Source organism: Balaenoptera physalus (genome assembly GCF_965194825.1).
Source record: "Balaenoptera physalus genome assembly, chromosome: X".
Taxonomy (NCBI): Eukaryota; Metazoa; Chordata; class Mammalia; order Artiodactyla; family Balaenopteridae; genus Balaenoptera; species Balaenoptera physalus.
Window position 1 is genome coordinate 69,518,100 of NC_138903.1, and position 15,446 is coordinate 69,533,545.

Genomic DNA, 15,446 nt, shown 5'->3' on the forward strand with positions numbered 1-15,446 from the left:
TCAGAAAGAGAAAAACAAATATCATATATTAACGCATATATGTGGAACCTAGAAAAATGGTACAGATGAACTGGTTTGCAGGGCAGAAATTGAGACACAGATGTAGGGAACAAACATATGGACACCAAGGGGGGAAGCGGCGGGGGGGTGGGGGTGGTGGTGTGATGAATTGGGAGATTGGGATTGACATGTATACACTGATGTGTATAAAATTGATGACTAATAAGAACCTGCTGTATAAAAAAATAAATAAAATTCAAAAATTCAAAAAAAATAAAAATTAGATAACAAAAACACCTTTAAATATAAAATTGGACATTTTAACCATTTTAGGTATGTAATTGAGTGGTGTTAATGACATTTACAATGTTGTGTAACCATCATCACTATTTTCAAAACTTTTTCATCACTCCAAACATAAACTTTGTAACCATTAAGCAATAACTCTTTATTTCTCCTTTCACCAGTCCCTGCTAACCTCTAATCTACTTTATGTCTCTATGAATTTGCCTACTCTAGATATTTCATATAAGTGTAATTATACCCTATTTGTCCTTTTGTGTCTGGCTGATTTCACTAAGCATTATATTTTCCATGTTTATCCATGTTATAGCAAGTATCAGAAGTTTTTATGGCTGAATTATATTCCAGTGTATGTATATATCACACTTTATTTGTCCATTCATCTGTTGACAGGCACTTGAATTGTTTCTACAATTCAGCTATTATGAATAATGCTACAATAAACATTGGCATACAAGTATCTGAGTCCCTGCTTTCAATTCTACTTCTAACGTTTTGAACAGAGAATTATTTCATATTGTTCTACTGCCAGGGGGTAGCATTCAGTTCACATATTAGCTATGTCTCCCTTTTCTTATTACTGCTAAAGAAAGAAAAGGTGAAACCAAATTAATTTTGCTACTTGTTGGCTCAGCTGGTAAAAAGGTTTCGCTAGGAAGATATCAGGATTTGAATGGATTTTCTATGTTCTCTGTCAATGTCCTTTCTCTTTTCCAAATCTATTTCTAGTTGCTGTGCATCATCTGGAGTCAATATTACAGTAAATGTTAAGGTTTACAAATAAGGATAGGGATTCTAAGTTTGAAATTCATCCTAATGAAATCCTTTCATCCAAAGAAGTCTACTTAAATGATATTTCTAAATATACGCTAAGCACTGGGTCTACTACATACCTATACTGCACTCCCAAACTGCTCCAATTCTGAGTTTCCTCAGAACCACTGTTGAATATTGGGTCCATGTATCACTGACATTTAATCACATATGGCCTCATGTTCTTATTTAATAGTATTTTTTCATATCTTCTAACCTAGACTATAAATTCAAAGAAGACAGAGATTATGTTTTTTCATTTTTCAGTATTCCCCAAAACATTTACCACAAAGCTAAGCAAATTTAAGATAATCTTTAAATAGTTGTTATGGAATAAACTAATGAAATAATGTGGAAAAACTAATGCATGGCTCAGCTAAATTAAAGAAAAATACCTTAGTTATTAGCCTAACATAGTACATTTCATTTTTTTTTAACATCTTTATTGGAGTATAATTGCTTTACAACGGTGTGTTGGTTTCTGCTTTATAACAAAGTGAATCAGCTATATGTATACATATATCCCCATATCTCCTCCCTCTTGTGTCTCCCTCCCACCCTCCCTATCCCACCCCTCTAGGTGGTCACAAAGCACCCAGCTGATCTCCCTGTGCTATGCGGTTGCTTCCCACTAGCTATCTATTTTACATTTGGTAGTGTATATAAGTCGATGCCACTCTCTCACTTCATCCCAGCTTACCCGTCCCCCTCCCCATGTCAAGTCCATTCTCTACATCTGTGTCTTTATTCCTGTCTTGCCCCTAGGTCCTTCAGAACCATTTTTGTGGGGTTTTTTTTAGATTCCATATATATGTGTTAACATATGGTATTTGTTTTTCTCTTTCTGACTTACTTCACTCTGTATGACAGACTCTAGGTCCATCCACCTCACTACAAATAACTCAGTTTTGTTTCTTTTTATGGCTGAGTAATATTCCATTGTATATATGTGCCACATCTTCTTCATCCATTCATCTGTCGATGGACACTTAGGTTGCTTCCATGTCCTGGCTACTGTAAATAGAGCTGCAATGAACATTGTGGTACATGACTCTTTTTGAATTATGGTTTTCTCAGGGTATATGCCCAGTAGTGGGATTGCTGGGTCATATGGTAGTTCTATTTTTAGTTTTCTAAGGAACCTCCATACTGTTCTCAATAGTGGCTGTATCAATTTACATTCCCACCAACAGTGCAAGAGGGTTCCTTTTTCTCCACACACTCTCCAGCATTTATTGTTTGTAGATTTTTTGATGATGGCCATTCTGACCGGTGTGAGATGATACCTCACTGTAGTTTTGATTTTCGTTTCTCTAATGATTAGTGATGTTGAGCATTCTTTCATGTGTTTGTTGGCAATCTGTATATCTTCTTTGGACAAATGTCTATTTAGGTCTTCTGCCCATTTTTGGATTGGGTTGTTTGTTTTTTTGATATTGAGCTGCATGAGCTGCTTGTAAACTTTGGAGATTAATCCTTTGTCAGTTCCGTCATTTGCAAATATTTTCTCCCATTCTGAGGGTTGTCTTTTCATCTTGTTTATGGTTCCCTTTGCTCTGCAAAAGCTTTTAAGTTTCATTAGGTCCCATTTGTTTATTTTTGGTTTTATTTCCATTTCTCTAGGAGGTGGGTCAAAAAGAGTACATTTTAATTTACTTACTCAGAAAGAACGTTACCATATTGACTCACCTACTAACCCCATTATTTAGTTCATTGACCACCACTCTTCTGCTCCATGCCATGAGATCTCTTTCAGTGGCCATCTGGCTTCTAGGAGCATTGTTATGCATTTGTCGGACACCTTCAATTTGACCACTACGTCGGAGTCCAATGTTTGGGGAAGAAGATATGTCCATATTTGGATTTCTCAGAGCTAAAACAAAAACAAAGGAAGGCACCACTCTCTTAGCAAAGGCACCAAACTCTTCCAGATCAGAGCTCTAAATAAAATAGGAGATTCAAAGACAGTACTGCTGGACAATATTGCTATCCCTTTTTTATACATTTTCTGTACCCCCTTTATGGTTTTTACAGTCTTATAGATAAAGCAGGCACTCAATAAATGTTTACTGTCTCTATAGCTCTTTTAATATTTTTCAGAGGACTTTCACAACTGTCATCTACTAAATGCTCAGTAAATACAAAAGGTGTATTTAACATATTTGGTAGATTCATAAATGTTATTAGTACTAGTTCAGAAAGCAGCTTTTTAATCTAAATTCTACCTTTATTTAGCCCATTAAAAGGTTTTTGAATAGAACTCCAATAAAGCTTTCAAAAATAGTAAGAAAAAAATTATTTAAAAAAATTTTTAAACTATCAAAATTTCATTTTCAAAATTGATAAGGAATGAAAGAAAGGGGAAATAAGCAATAGAAATTTTACTTTTGTTTTTAATCCTCCAGTAAGGTCCCTGTTTATTTTTTTTGTAATTGCAAATAAAACAAAAATGGAAACTGAAACATTAAACTGTTAAGATAAGCACCAGAAAAAAAAAAAAAATGAACATTGCAAAGAGAAGTCAGTGGGGTCCCTTTGACTAACAGCATTTCAAATCTAACCACAGAAACCTAGTATTGAATTGCTGACCTCTAAATCAGGGTTCTAAGAAATTTTTATGTCTTAGGAACAAAAGGCCTGGATATATAGGATTATCAGCCCACTTCTTATCTTGTTCCAGGTTAAGGAAAGCTTATCTGAGCTAGGTGCTCCAAATGACATGAACAAAGAATGTTTTTATTTTAATTTTATGGGATACTAAAGAAATCAGGAAATGAGTAAAAGACCATGTGAATCACCTCAAATTTAAATCACCTTATTCATTTCTGTGGACTCCAAAATGTCACAATACCCAAATAAATGACCTCAATTATGTAAATATAAAAAGAAACACATTTGCCAAAATCCCGCATGAGGACTGCATTTTAAACAGAACTAATAGTTCTTGAAAAAAGTAAAACTGACATAGGCTAAGATTATATAAAACTCAGATGCATAGACACATTTCATGTAAAGTGAAGGAAGACATACAATAGATTGGAATAATACTGGTAATTAGAATCGAACTTGTCAAAGTCAATTAAAAAGTTGTATCTGTATTCCCTAAGAAGAGGGCTTCTTGTCTTCCAGTATATTTTTGTAAACTCGAGAGACAGATGATATGTTGCTTCCTTTTCAACAAAGGAGGGCAAATTTTTTTTGGTATTAATTTTTAAACTTAAAGTGGCTTTAATTTTGAAAACTTTTAGGTTGGTTCCCCTAGAAGGGGCTGGACTTATTGTAGCACCTTGCTTATTACAACAAAAGTAAAGACTGCAAATACATAACTGAGTTAACAGAAAACAGTATATTAAAATACACCATCTGTGGGCTTCCCTGGTGGCGCAGTGGTTAGGAATCCACCTGCCAATGCAGGGGACGCGTGTTCGAGCCCTGGTCCAGGAGGATCCCACATGCCACGGAGCAACTAAGCCCACAACTGCTGAGCCGGCGCTCTAGAGCCCGTGAGCCACAGCTGCTGAGGCCGCGTGCCACAACTACTGAGGACCGCGTGCCTAGACCCCGTGCTCCGAAACACGAGAAGCCACCACAGTGAGAAGCCCGCGCACTGCAACGAAGAGTAGCCCCAGCTCACTGCAACTAGAGAAAACCTGCACGCAGCAACCCAACGCAGCCAAAAATAAATAAATGAAATAAATTTATAAAAACCAAATAAAATAAAATACACCATCTGTATTCCTTAGGAGATGCTAAATCACTTTAGCCCCAAACGATAATGAGATTATGGCACTTTAGTGTATCATATCACAACTGTAAATTAACAAAAATGTTGCTTTTATTTAAAAACCTAAAATGCTCCTCACGTGTAATTACTTGGTACAAGTAAAATAATTAAAGTACATTCATCATACCTTTTACAAATATACACATACTTACCACCATTAGCAGAATATGATCTATTAATTGGAAAATGTGGAACATCTCCTTCATTAATTAGCCTCAGATCTTGTTCTCTTTGTAACTCCCTGATTATTCCATCAAGAATGCTCTCATCTTGGTCATTGGTTTGTTGCCCAATTACCTGTTCTACTACTTCACCATCACCTTAATTAGACCAAAGATATAAAGCCACAAAATTATTTACATTTCAGTGTACCATAAATATAGTAAAATCAAGCTTAATCTATAAGTTTCTAGACAAATAATTTTAAAGGGATTAAAATGAAAATAAAATGTATAGCAAACAAAATATTTTCTAAAGAACTATTACATATGTCAGCTTGTGTGTTTAACTTAACCAATATCCCCAAACTAGACATTATTATGAGAGCCTTCTCACCTTAAAGAAAAATTATTAAGTTATTAACTTAAAAATGAATTTTCTCTATAGAATATTCCAAGCTAAAAGTTGGGAGTAGAGATTTGAGTAAGGTTTTAATAAGTTCAACTGAAAATACCGAAAATGCTTTGCATCTTTCATGAGAATTTCCTTTCGGAAAGAAATCAATTATGGTCTTTCAAATATTGTCTCTTTTGATAATACCTCAGTATATTGATGAGTATGGAAATTATTTCTTATAATGAAATTCAACGATTACGTCTGAATAAAAACTTATTTACTTCTATGATCTTTTTCTTTCTTAAATACATCTTAGACCTATTTTTCATCTTGTCCTCTAGTCAGATTAAATGGCATCTGGTAGAGTAGCCAAGTGATCAGGTCTTATAGGAAGTAAAATATGAATTACAGGTTTTTTTATTCATATGCTTTCAGTTTTATCTCCTATTAATATTCATGCTTTTCCCCCTTATTTAATAAATATGACATCAAAGAAGTAACTATTGGCACATGTGTAACACCATTTCATTGCTCTACAAATCTTTATGAGAGAGAACATAAAAAAGGATATGCAACATTTCATTCTAGAAAGGTCAAGTCTTAATTCCCTAGTAAGGATATAAAATTCCATTTGCAGGAGTTCCCTGGTGGCCTAGTGGTTAGGATTCAGTGCTTTCACTGTGGAGGCCTGGGTTCAACCCCTGGTCAGGGAAACATCCCGCATGCCGCATGGCACAGCCAAAATACAAAAAAAAAAAAAGAAAAAAAAAATTCCATTTGCAAATAAATAACTCATTGCCTCATACTTGGAAGAAAACCTACAAGTAACAAACTAAGGTATGAAGCCATTCTGGTGTGGGAGGTGGTGTGGAGGCAGTATACCTAAGGGAAATATGCCAACCAGAAGAGTTGCTTTAATAGAGAATAGCTTATTTCAATGTCTTTTTCTACTACGTTCCCATCATGCATCACACTCATCACTGCTTCTTCAATATCCTCCAAGATTGAGTGTTATTTAAACACTCAGCATCCCCCACCCCAAAACTCAATAATTCTTTACATTTCAAACATGAGGATGGGTAAACAGCCACTTCCCAATTTGTAGTTCTTGAAATTTCCTCTTCTTCAGTCCATTAACTATGTACTCTCAAATTAAAATACTAATACTATGAGCAGTGGAATTTCACCAATTATAAAAGCTTGACACATTAAAGTTAGTACATTTAATCATCACTAGAAGTCAATACGATAAACAACAGGATCATACATATGTTCAGGGTTCTAAGAAAGCAGGTCAACACATTCTCTGTTTGAGTGTACTCTTGTTTGTCCTAGTCCATTTATCTGTGTCCAGGTGAGATAAACAGTGTAAAAGTACTCTGGTAAGATAAAAAGTTCTATGCAACTGAAAAGTAATAAAGTATTAGGTAAAATATAGTATAACCTACTACAGAGTTTAGCATGGGGATATATTATAGAGAGAACAGGAGCAAGTATAACATTTTGCAAAATGTTTTAAATTTAATTTTGTAGAGAACATACCATTAGCCACATATCCCAGCTGTGGTATAAGCTGTTCATCTTTACAATTTTCCCGTCCTGGTACTAGCCTTTGGAATTTTGTGGGATGAGGATTTCCATCAACATCCACCAAGAATGGGGGAGGCATGAGATGAGGAGCTTGTTGGGTTTGTTCATCCAATACATAGTTGTTGGCATCACGGATAAGAGGTCGATAATCCGTATGGAAGAACATCTGATCTGGAATCTTTATGACAGATTTTTAGTACTTAATATGCACAGGAAATTTATAAATAAGCATTTATTTTCATTCCTAGAGCGCATGTGTTTTTCAAATCAGACAATTTCTGCATTATCTTTATAGTCCTCTATAGTCATATGTTCCCTCTAGGTAGAAGTGAATCACCTAGATCATAATCCTATCTTTTCCCCACAAAACTCTACAATCTATATTACTTTCTGGCCCTCCAATATAGTATTTTTCCAATTAGGATAAGAAGAAGCAAAGCAACAACACAGTAGATAAAGTTAGTTATTTTTTAAGTTGTAAAAAAAAATACAAACTTTTATAACTATTTTTCTTGCTTATTTTTATTCAAATAAGAATAGATGGAGTATAATATAAATGGTGAGGCAGGTAAATATCAATTGCATGAAAGACACTCAAAGGTGATACAAGTATTGAGCTGAACTCAAAGATTCTAAGCTCTTTTCCAACTCCAAGATTCTATAATCTATCCTAAAGTCACAGCTACTAAAATATAAGAAACCAATTAAGTTAGCTTCCAAAGTATTTTAACAAGATCAATAATAGGTAAAGTAGCCAAGAAAGAAAATAAGCATTCAGTCACCAGCTGTTTATTCCCAATTTAGGATAAGTAGAGGATGTAATCTGGTAAAATTGTTCTCTTATTACACCTGAAAGGCAATACAGAGAATATGTTCTAAGCAAAAGGATTTCCTAATGAATTTTTTTTTAAATTTTTAAAAAAATTTTATTTATTTATTTTTGGCTGCGTTGGGTCTTCATTGCTGTGTGCGGGCTTTCTCTAGTTGTGGCAAGCGGGGGCTACTCTTCGTTGCAGTGTGCGGGCTTCTCATTGCGGTGGCTTCTCTCGTTGCGAAGCATGGGCTCTAGGCGCGTGGGCTTCAGTAGTTGTAGCATGCAGGCTCAGTAGTTGTGGCTCATGGGCTCTAGAGCACAGGCTTCAGTAGTTGTGGTGCACGGGCTTAGTTGCTCCGCGGCATGTGGGATCTTCCCAGACCAGGGTTTGAACCCGTGTCCCCTGCATTGGCAGGCGGATTCTTAACCACTGTGCCACCAGGGAAGTCCCTCCTAATGAATTTTTATATCTACATCATCCTATATCTTAATAGTAATTTGAACTGCCAAGCTTTATGTTCTGTCAGTGATGAAAACTTTTACCAAAAAAGGTGAGTTTGTTATTTTATATCTATTGACACAGAGTGACCCTTATTAACTGGAATACTTCAAATAAAATTTATGAATGATACAAATAAAAAAAATAAAATTTTTTATTGTAATAAAAAATTACAATCTACAACAAAAATTAAATATACTAACCTTTTCATAGTATTTACTGCATCCAAATCCAAAAAGCAGCAAATGCCCATGAGAATCAGTACAAGCAAAATGGTTTCCATCTGGTGAAAATTTACAGTCAAACACTGCACCATGGCCTTGACCTTCAATCTGAATTTAAAAGAGTCACTTTAAGTCATCTTAAGAGGTAATTTTCAAATAATAAGTGGTCAATAGCTTCTGCTTGCTAATATCTTGGGTTATGTGATGCATCAACATTCCAATGTACTCTCTGACTTCTGTAGCCAGAACCCTACTGTAATAGTAAAGCTCTAAAAGAAATTAGGGAGAATTTCACATCAAACATTACTAGCAATGTCATATCTGAAGAAGAACTGCATGAATGACTGAGGAGAATAAAAAAGACCTAAACACAACCAAATTGACAAAGGCACTATCTCAGCAAAGTCAAGATATTATCTTCATATTTAAATTGTAATGCAAGTTTTAAAAGAACCATCCTAAAATTAAAGTACACAAATCAATCTCACTAACACAAAGCAGAGGGTTATTATTAACACCCTGAATCTGTATAAAGCCTATAAAAGGGAGCTCAAAGGCCAACAATTTAGAAATGTTTAGTCAGAACTATTCTTCAGAAAGGAACACTAAATATGGTGAATATGAGTATTCCCATCACCACAGGAGGGTGTTCTACTGGAAGAAGAGATGGCTCACCATATTTTTCCATAGTTTGTACGAAATATACCTTAGAAGTATCCATATGTCCAATTCCATGTGTGCCAAACAGCTTTCTGATTACTAACTAAGCTATATGGGGTTTACCAGAGACAGATACAATACAGTCACTGTTGTGATTCATTAATTAGGATTATAGTTTAAACATTAACTTTTTTGTGATTTTGGTTAGTGTTAGCTCCAAATGCTTATTAAATTTGAGTTTCTAGAATTAAGAGCTGGGAACAAGAATTTGGAAAGTGCTAACACCACAATAACAGAGACACTCTGAAAGGCATAATTCTCAACTGGCCTTACTCTTGGGTCTTGAGTCATTCTCTAAGTTATTACATGGATTTAAACAGATGACAAGAGGTTCCTTGGCACTAAGTATACTTTAATTACCAAGTTGTCACATAAGAGAAGTCTGTTTTAATATCAACTAAGCATAGATTTCCCTTACCATGTTAAAATAATTCCGAATTTTGGTCCCCCGGTCAAGGTCCCAAATAAAAATGTTCCCATCATGACCTGCCGAAAGTATGATCTTTTGGTCAAATGGATGTGCTTCCAAAACAAATACTTCATCATCATGTCCCTGTGACAAAATCAATATTAAAAATGAAAAGCAACACTGAGTATCTGGCTTATTTGGTTAAAAGATCTCGGGAGTGTGCTATCAAATCTGATTCAGATGAATTCATGTACACAAATTTAACAGCATTTACTACATGCACGCTATAAGAAATAGTTTAGAGTTCCTTATATATTTAAATGCTGATTTCATAAAATATTCAATAGAGAGAAGACCTGAAAAGATGTTTAAAATAAAGACAGTCCAAATCAGTTTCAGTTCATTAACCAGGTCCCTGAAGTGGAATTCTTATTTCTAGGACTCTGCTATTAAAAGGTTACAAAATATGTGACAAACAGAATCTTTTATTAACACCCAATTCTAACACAGTGATAACAGACAAACCTTCATTATTCTTCATCCAGCACTCTCTATCACTAGTATTCATACTGTATTGTGGGAGGCCCCATGGTATATTCAAACAAGCTATAGTTTGTCCTTTTTATCTTTATCTACTTTAAAGTTGAAGGTTTCATCTAATATGCTATCTGAAAAATGAGTTTGCTGCTAAAAAAAAAAATAAGTTTGAAAACCAATGCTCATGTTTCCCTGACAATAAATCAAGTAATATCAGTATCTCTATAGACCTTAGATCAGGAGTCTGCAAACTATAAACTTCAAGCCAAATCTAGCCCCCGGATGTTTCTGGACATACAGCCTGAGAGCTAAAAATGTTTTTTACATTTTTTAACAGGTAAAAAATGAAAGAATATGCAACAGAGACCATATGTGGCCTGCAAAGCCTAAAATATTTACTATCTGGCCTCTTAAAGAAAAAGTTTGCCAAAACCTGATTTAGATCATTGTTGATTTTCCTAAACTCCTGACTAGAGAGTACATCATTAACAACAGGCTCAAAGTCTTAGAAAAGCATGCAGGACATCCTGAAATTGGATTTCACTTAGGAACACGTCAGCATATTACACATCAGGGGCTTCTAGAAATGATCATATATTGTGAACCTAAAAAGTGCATTTTATCCCAAATCACTGTATACAAAAATAGAGTATCCTACCATATTACCATTATGGACAAAAATTTAAAAGTAACTTTAGAATGGCTCAAAATGAAAAGTGGGAGATGAGGAGGTAAAATCGATTACAATAAATATCATCAGAAAACTTTTTTCCCAATGACTACCAAAAAAATTATTTATTTATCACAACAAAATCTCTTGCTGAATATCTAATTTGATATAGTAAATACTTCCTCAGTTTCCTAACCAGTAAATAATAAAATTACTCTGTTAAACTCAAATGATAGTGATACAACTACATTAGTGTACATTAGGAAAGAGAGGCTTTTAAGTAGGGGGTTGCATTTTTGGCCAAAATGACATAGTCACTGGGTCATGGGAAACAAAACCTAGTCAGCTTCAATAATGTCTTAAGATTTATCATCTGCCCTATTTTTATTTATCAAGCACACCTCTATTTCCACCACTACCACAGAATCCAAATTATCATCATGGCCCATCCTATCACAGAATCCTACAGTATACCCAGAGTCATTCTTATCTCATTTCAATCTATTCTCTCTACTCTATTGCTAGAATTACTGGGTATTTTTCAAAAGCAAAATTCACATGCTATTCCTTTGCTTTTAAACCTTTTCATGGTGTCCTGTTGGTCTCAGGATAGATCCTGCAAGACCTTATACGGTCAGGCCCCTGTCCATTTCTCCAGTCCTATGGGGTGACACTCTTTCTGCTCTCTGTGCTCTAGCCAAAAATTGGCTTTCTTTCTCCTCCTTTCTACCTCAAGACCTCTGTACATGCTTTTCCCTCTTCTTAGAGGGACCTTTCAACCTTCTCACGTATGTAATTTACCAAATATTTATTGACCACACTGAGACAGAAAATAAACAAAAAAATACAATAAGAAAATATCAGATAGTGATAAACACTATGATGAAAATAAAACAAGACAGTGACTGGGAGGCTACTCTAGATTGTTTGATCAGGGAAGGCCTTGTCAAGGAGGTGACATCTAGGCTGAGAGCTACAAATCTTAACCCAAACTTCACTTCCTCAGGAAGCTTTTTCTGACCCTTCCAGACCAGGTTTGGTCATCCTATTAGAAACTTGCTTTGCACTTTTCTTTCTTAGCATTTATTTATTAAATGTTTGTTTCTTTTTTTTTTAAATTTATTTATAAGCTGTAAACTCCAGGAGGATGGGGACCCTTTAATTTAACATTTACTCCTAACTCAATGGTTGGCACAGTGGATACTCAGTAAGTATTTGCTGACTGGAAGAACTTTACGCCCTAGTTAAGACCCTGACATGCAAATTGTTAACACATAAAATATAAATTCTATACCAAAACTAAGCAGATTTGACTGTTACAAGTACTAAAAATAGTCTGTTCTAAAATTTCTTCATTAAAATTCACTGGAAACAGATGACCCATGAGTCAGCCCATGGGAAGTGTACCACTAAAGAGAACTCTAAATTAAGATATTTATTAAGACAGAATTTTATAAAACCAATGGCTACAACATGGCCTTTGAAGCTGTGATTTTTAGAGATAAAGACCTGTAGCCACTGGCCACATGTGGCTACTAAGCATCTGAAATGTGGCTAGTGAAAATTGAGATGTTCTATAATTGTAAAATACACACTAGATTTCAAAGATTTAGTATGAAAAAATGTGAACAATTTCATTAATATGTCATATTAATTACATGTTGAAATGTTACTATTTTAGATATACTAGGTTAAATAAAATATATTATTAAAATTAATTTTACCTGTTACATTTTACTTTTTTATTGTGGCTACTAGGAAAATTAATATTATATACATGGCTCATATTATCTTTTTATTGGACTGTGCTGACATAGACAAACATTTCCTAGTAAGTAATAAAGCAAACAGTATAGGTTTTTCCACACATATTAATAGAAACTTGTATCAAGGAACAGGGAAAGCCAGAATGAGATAAGCATTGATTTAACAGAAAAAAGGAAGAATCTAAAACTCCCCTAACACAGTGTTAGGGTTTTACTTAGGAAGGAGGACTTGGGAGGTATATGAAAGATCAACTGCAAATCCTCCCAAAATTAAAAAAATCTTTAGAAATCTCAGAGGCCTTAGAAAAGATTATCTCACATAGGCATCAAATAAGGATGATACTATGGCATACAACAAAGAAATGAGTCATGAGAATTGGTATCTAGTCCCTATCATTTACTACTGTGTAAACCATATGGCAATCTCTTGGCCCTTCTGAAAGTACTTATGAATCGATAATTGAAGCAGATAGGAAATAGGCTTTTAAGTAGAGTTCAACTATGACAAATTCCTTTTTTTAAAAGAAAGAAGGAAAGACACCATTTTCTCCTACTTCTTCCTCTTACCTCTACTTCTTGCATAAACTAATCCCCAAAGGTAGAATACAGGATACCCTTGTTAAAATAAAGTCAGCTCTACCCTTAAAACATTAACAACAAAAAATCCCAACTCATGCTAAAAACAAAATAACTTACATACCCTTGACCACATATGATAACATAATGCATAAATAAATATCAGACTTGGAAAGGATCTTAATAAGTTTTCATACTTGCTTTTAGCAGCTACACCATGTGCCATCCCTATTTTGTAGATATGTCAACAGAGGTACCTTGAATAATTACTTCTCCAAAGGACAGTAAGCCATAGAAAGTAAATTAGAACACTTAAATTTCCTGTCTTCTAGAATAATGCCCTTTTTGACCATTTTAATTATTCCAAAAATAGAATACTTACGGATAAAGTATGAAGAAGTTGGCCTGTGATAGAATTCCATACTTTCAAAAGGAAATTGTTCACTGCAGTAATAACTGTGGTATCATAGCGATCCCAGGCCACCATAGTCACCTTAAGTTTAGTGACCTTGTCTTCTCCAGATGGCAAATTATTCCTAAACAAAATGATTTCAGGTTCATAAATTTTGAACAAAGGTGCATCTAACATAGCAAATTATGGCAAAAATCTCTCCAGGAGCATGCAACTTTTTAAATTAAAAACCCCTAAACTATACTTTTAACTATTCATGAAATAAAATAATACGAGTAACACATAGGGCAATACCCATAAGCTTATTTTAGGGAGGAAAAAAAACACAATATGACAAAAATTTTATTGTTAGTTACATGAGAACAACAACAAAAAAGTGAAATTAGAAAGGAATCTGCAGATACCTTGAAAAATAAAGTACAAGGTTAGATTGGCTACCAGAAAATATGAAGAAAACATATAATGGACACTTTATTCTTAAATATTCATTTTTGAAACTAATAGGTCTTATAAAAAAGCAGTAAGAAATTCAGTAACTTTTGTTTTAATTGAATGACATTATCAGTAGCTATGACCACAAAGTTGGTTCTATATTGTTATTAATGGGAAGATAATTAATTTCCGGGTCATACCCTAAAGGAGTTGCAGTATCCTAAAGAGGAATTATATATCTTCCAATGAACAGTGAAGATGATGAAACAGAATTCTGATTAATTGTATTTATAATGTCAAGTAGGAATGTTAGCAATATGAAATATAAAGGTATCCTCAGTAAGTCAGAGAAATATCTAAACATACGATGACACTTAATAGGGACAATCCTCGAAGTAGAAAATAGTATAAATAGATATAAAAAATGACTTAATAGAAAATCAGGGCAGAGAATGATTATATGGGCATTAGTAAAGCACAGAGATCTTTGGATCACAAGAGACCAGAATTTTCAATGAGTCAGCTATGTTCCTATCATCCAATCTGTCCATCAACAGCAAAAGGCAATAGTGCTTAGAGACTATATACAGATGCAAACTTCACATCTACCAATTAACTACAAATTAAAAAGATATTTATTTTCATTATTAAATAGAATTCAATAATGTAAAACATACTATACCATATGAGAACCACTAAAATATCTAACATCCAATCTTACCCAGTCATTTTAGTAGCCATATCTAGCACTATACTCTTCCACTCTTGTTGCTGATATTGCCAGATTCTTGCCGTTCCATCTCTACTTCCACTAACAAATCTTAAACTGCAAAGAAACAGTTAAAATATCCTTATTACCTTCCTCTAAAATGGAAATCACTATTTTTCTAATTATAAAAGTAATACATTCATCCTCATATATTTCTGCAGAGAATAAAAATGGTACACTTTGTAAAACAGTTTGGCAGTTCCTCAAAATGATAAACAGTACCATATGACTCAGCAATTCTACTCCCCCATAAATATACAAGAGCAATGAAAACATAAGTCCACACAAAAACTTGTACACGAATATCCATGACATTATTCATTATACGCCAAAAAGTGGTGACAACCCAAATGTCGATCAACTGATAAATGGATAAACAAATTGTCGTATATCCATACAATCGAATGCTTGACAGCCACAAAAAGGAATCCAATTCTTATACATGCTCCAACATGGATGAATCTTGAAAACATTATAAGTGGAAAAAGTCACAAAAGACCAAATATTGTATGATTCCGTTAATATGAAACATCCAGAATAGGCAAATCTATAAAAACAAAAAAGTGGATTAAT

At 34.2% G+C, this 15,446-nt stretch overlaps 1 protein-coding gene across 6 annotated transcripts in view; it reads right to left on the reverse strand.

Annotated features, from left to right (window-relative positions):
- Nucleotides 1–15,446, reverse strand: part of BRWD3 (bromodomain and WD repeat domain containing 3) — a 115,077-nt gene that overhangs the window by 42,046 nt on the left and 57,585 nt on the right. For all 6 annotated transcript variants that reach the window (XM_082447349.1, XM_082447352.1, XM_082447350.1 and 3 more), the window contains 7 exons: nucleotides 14,826–14,930; nucleotides 13,643–13,796; nucleotides 9,721–9,855; nucleotides 8,562–8,690; nucleotides 6,998–7,223; nucleotides 5,053–5,220; nucleotides 2,806–2,989 (listed from right to left, as the gene is read on the reverse strand). In XM_082447349.1, the coding sequence (XP_082303475.1) occupies nucleotides 2,806–2,989; nucleotides 5,053–5,220; nucleotides 6,998–7,223; nucleotides 8,562–8,690; nucleotides 9,721–9,855; nucleotides 13,643–13,796; nucleotides 14,826–14,930 (1,101 nt within the window). The remainder of the gene's footprint in view (nucleotides 1–2,805; nucleotides 2,990–5,052; nucleotides 5,221–6,997; nucleotides 7,224–8,561; nucleotides 8,691–9,720; nucleotides 9,856–13,642; nucleotides 13,797–14,825; nucleotides 14,931–15,446) is intronic.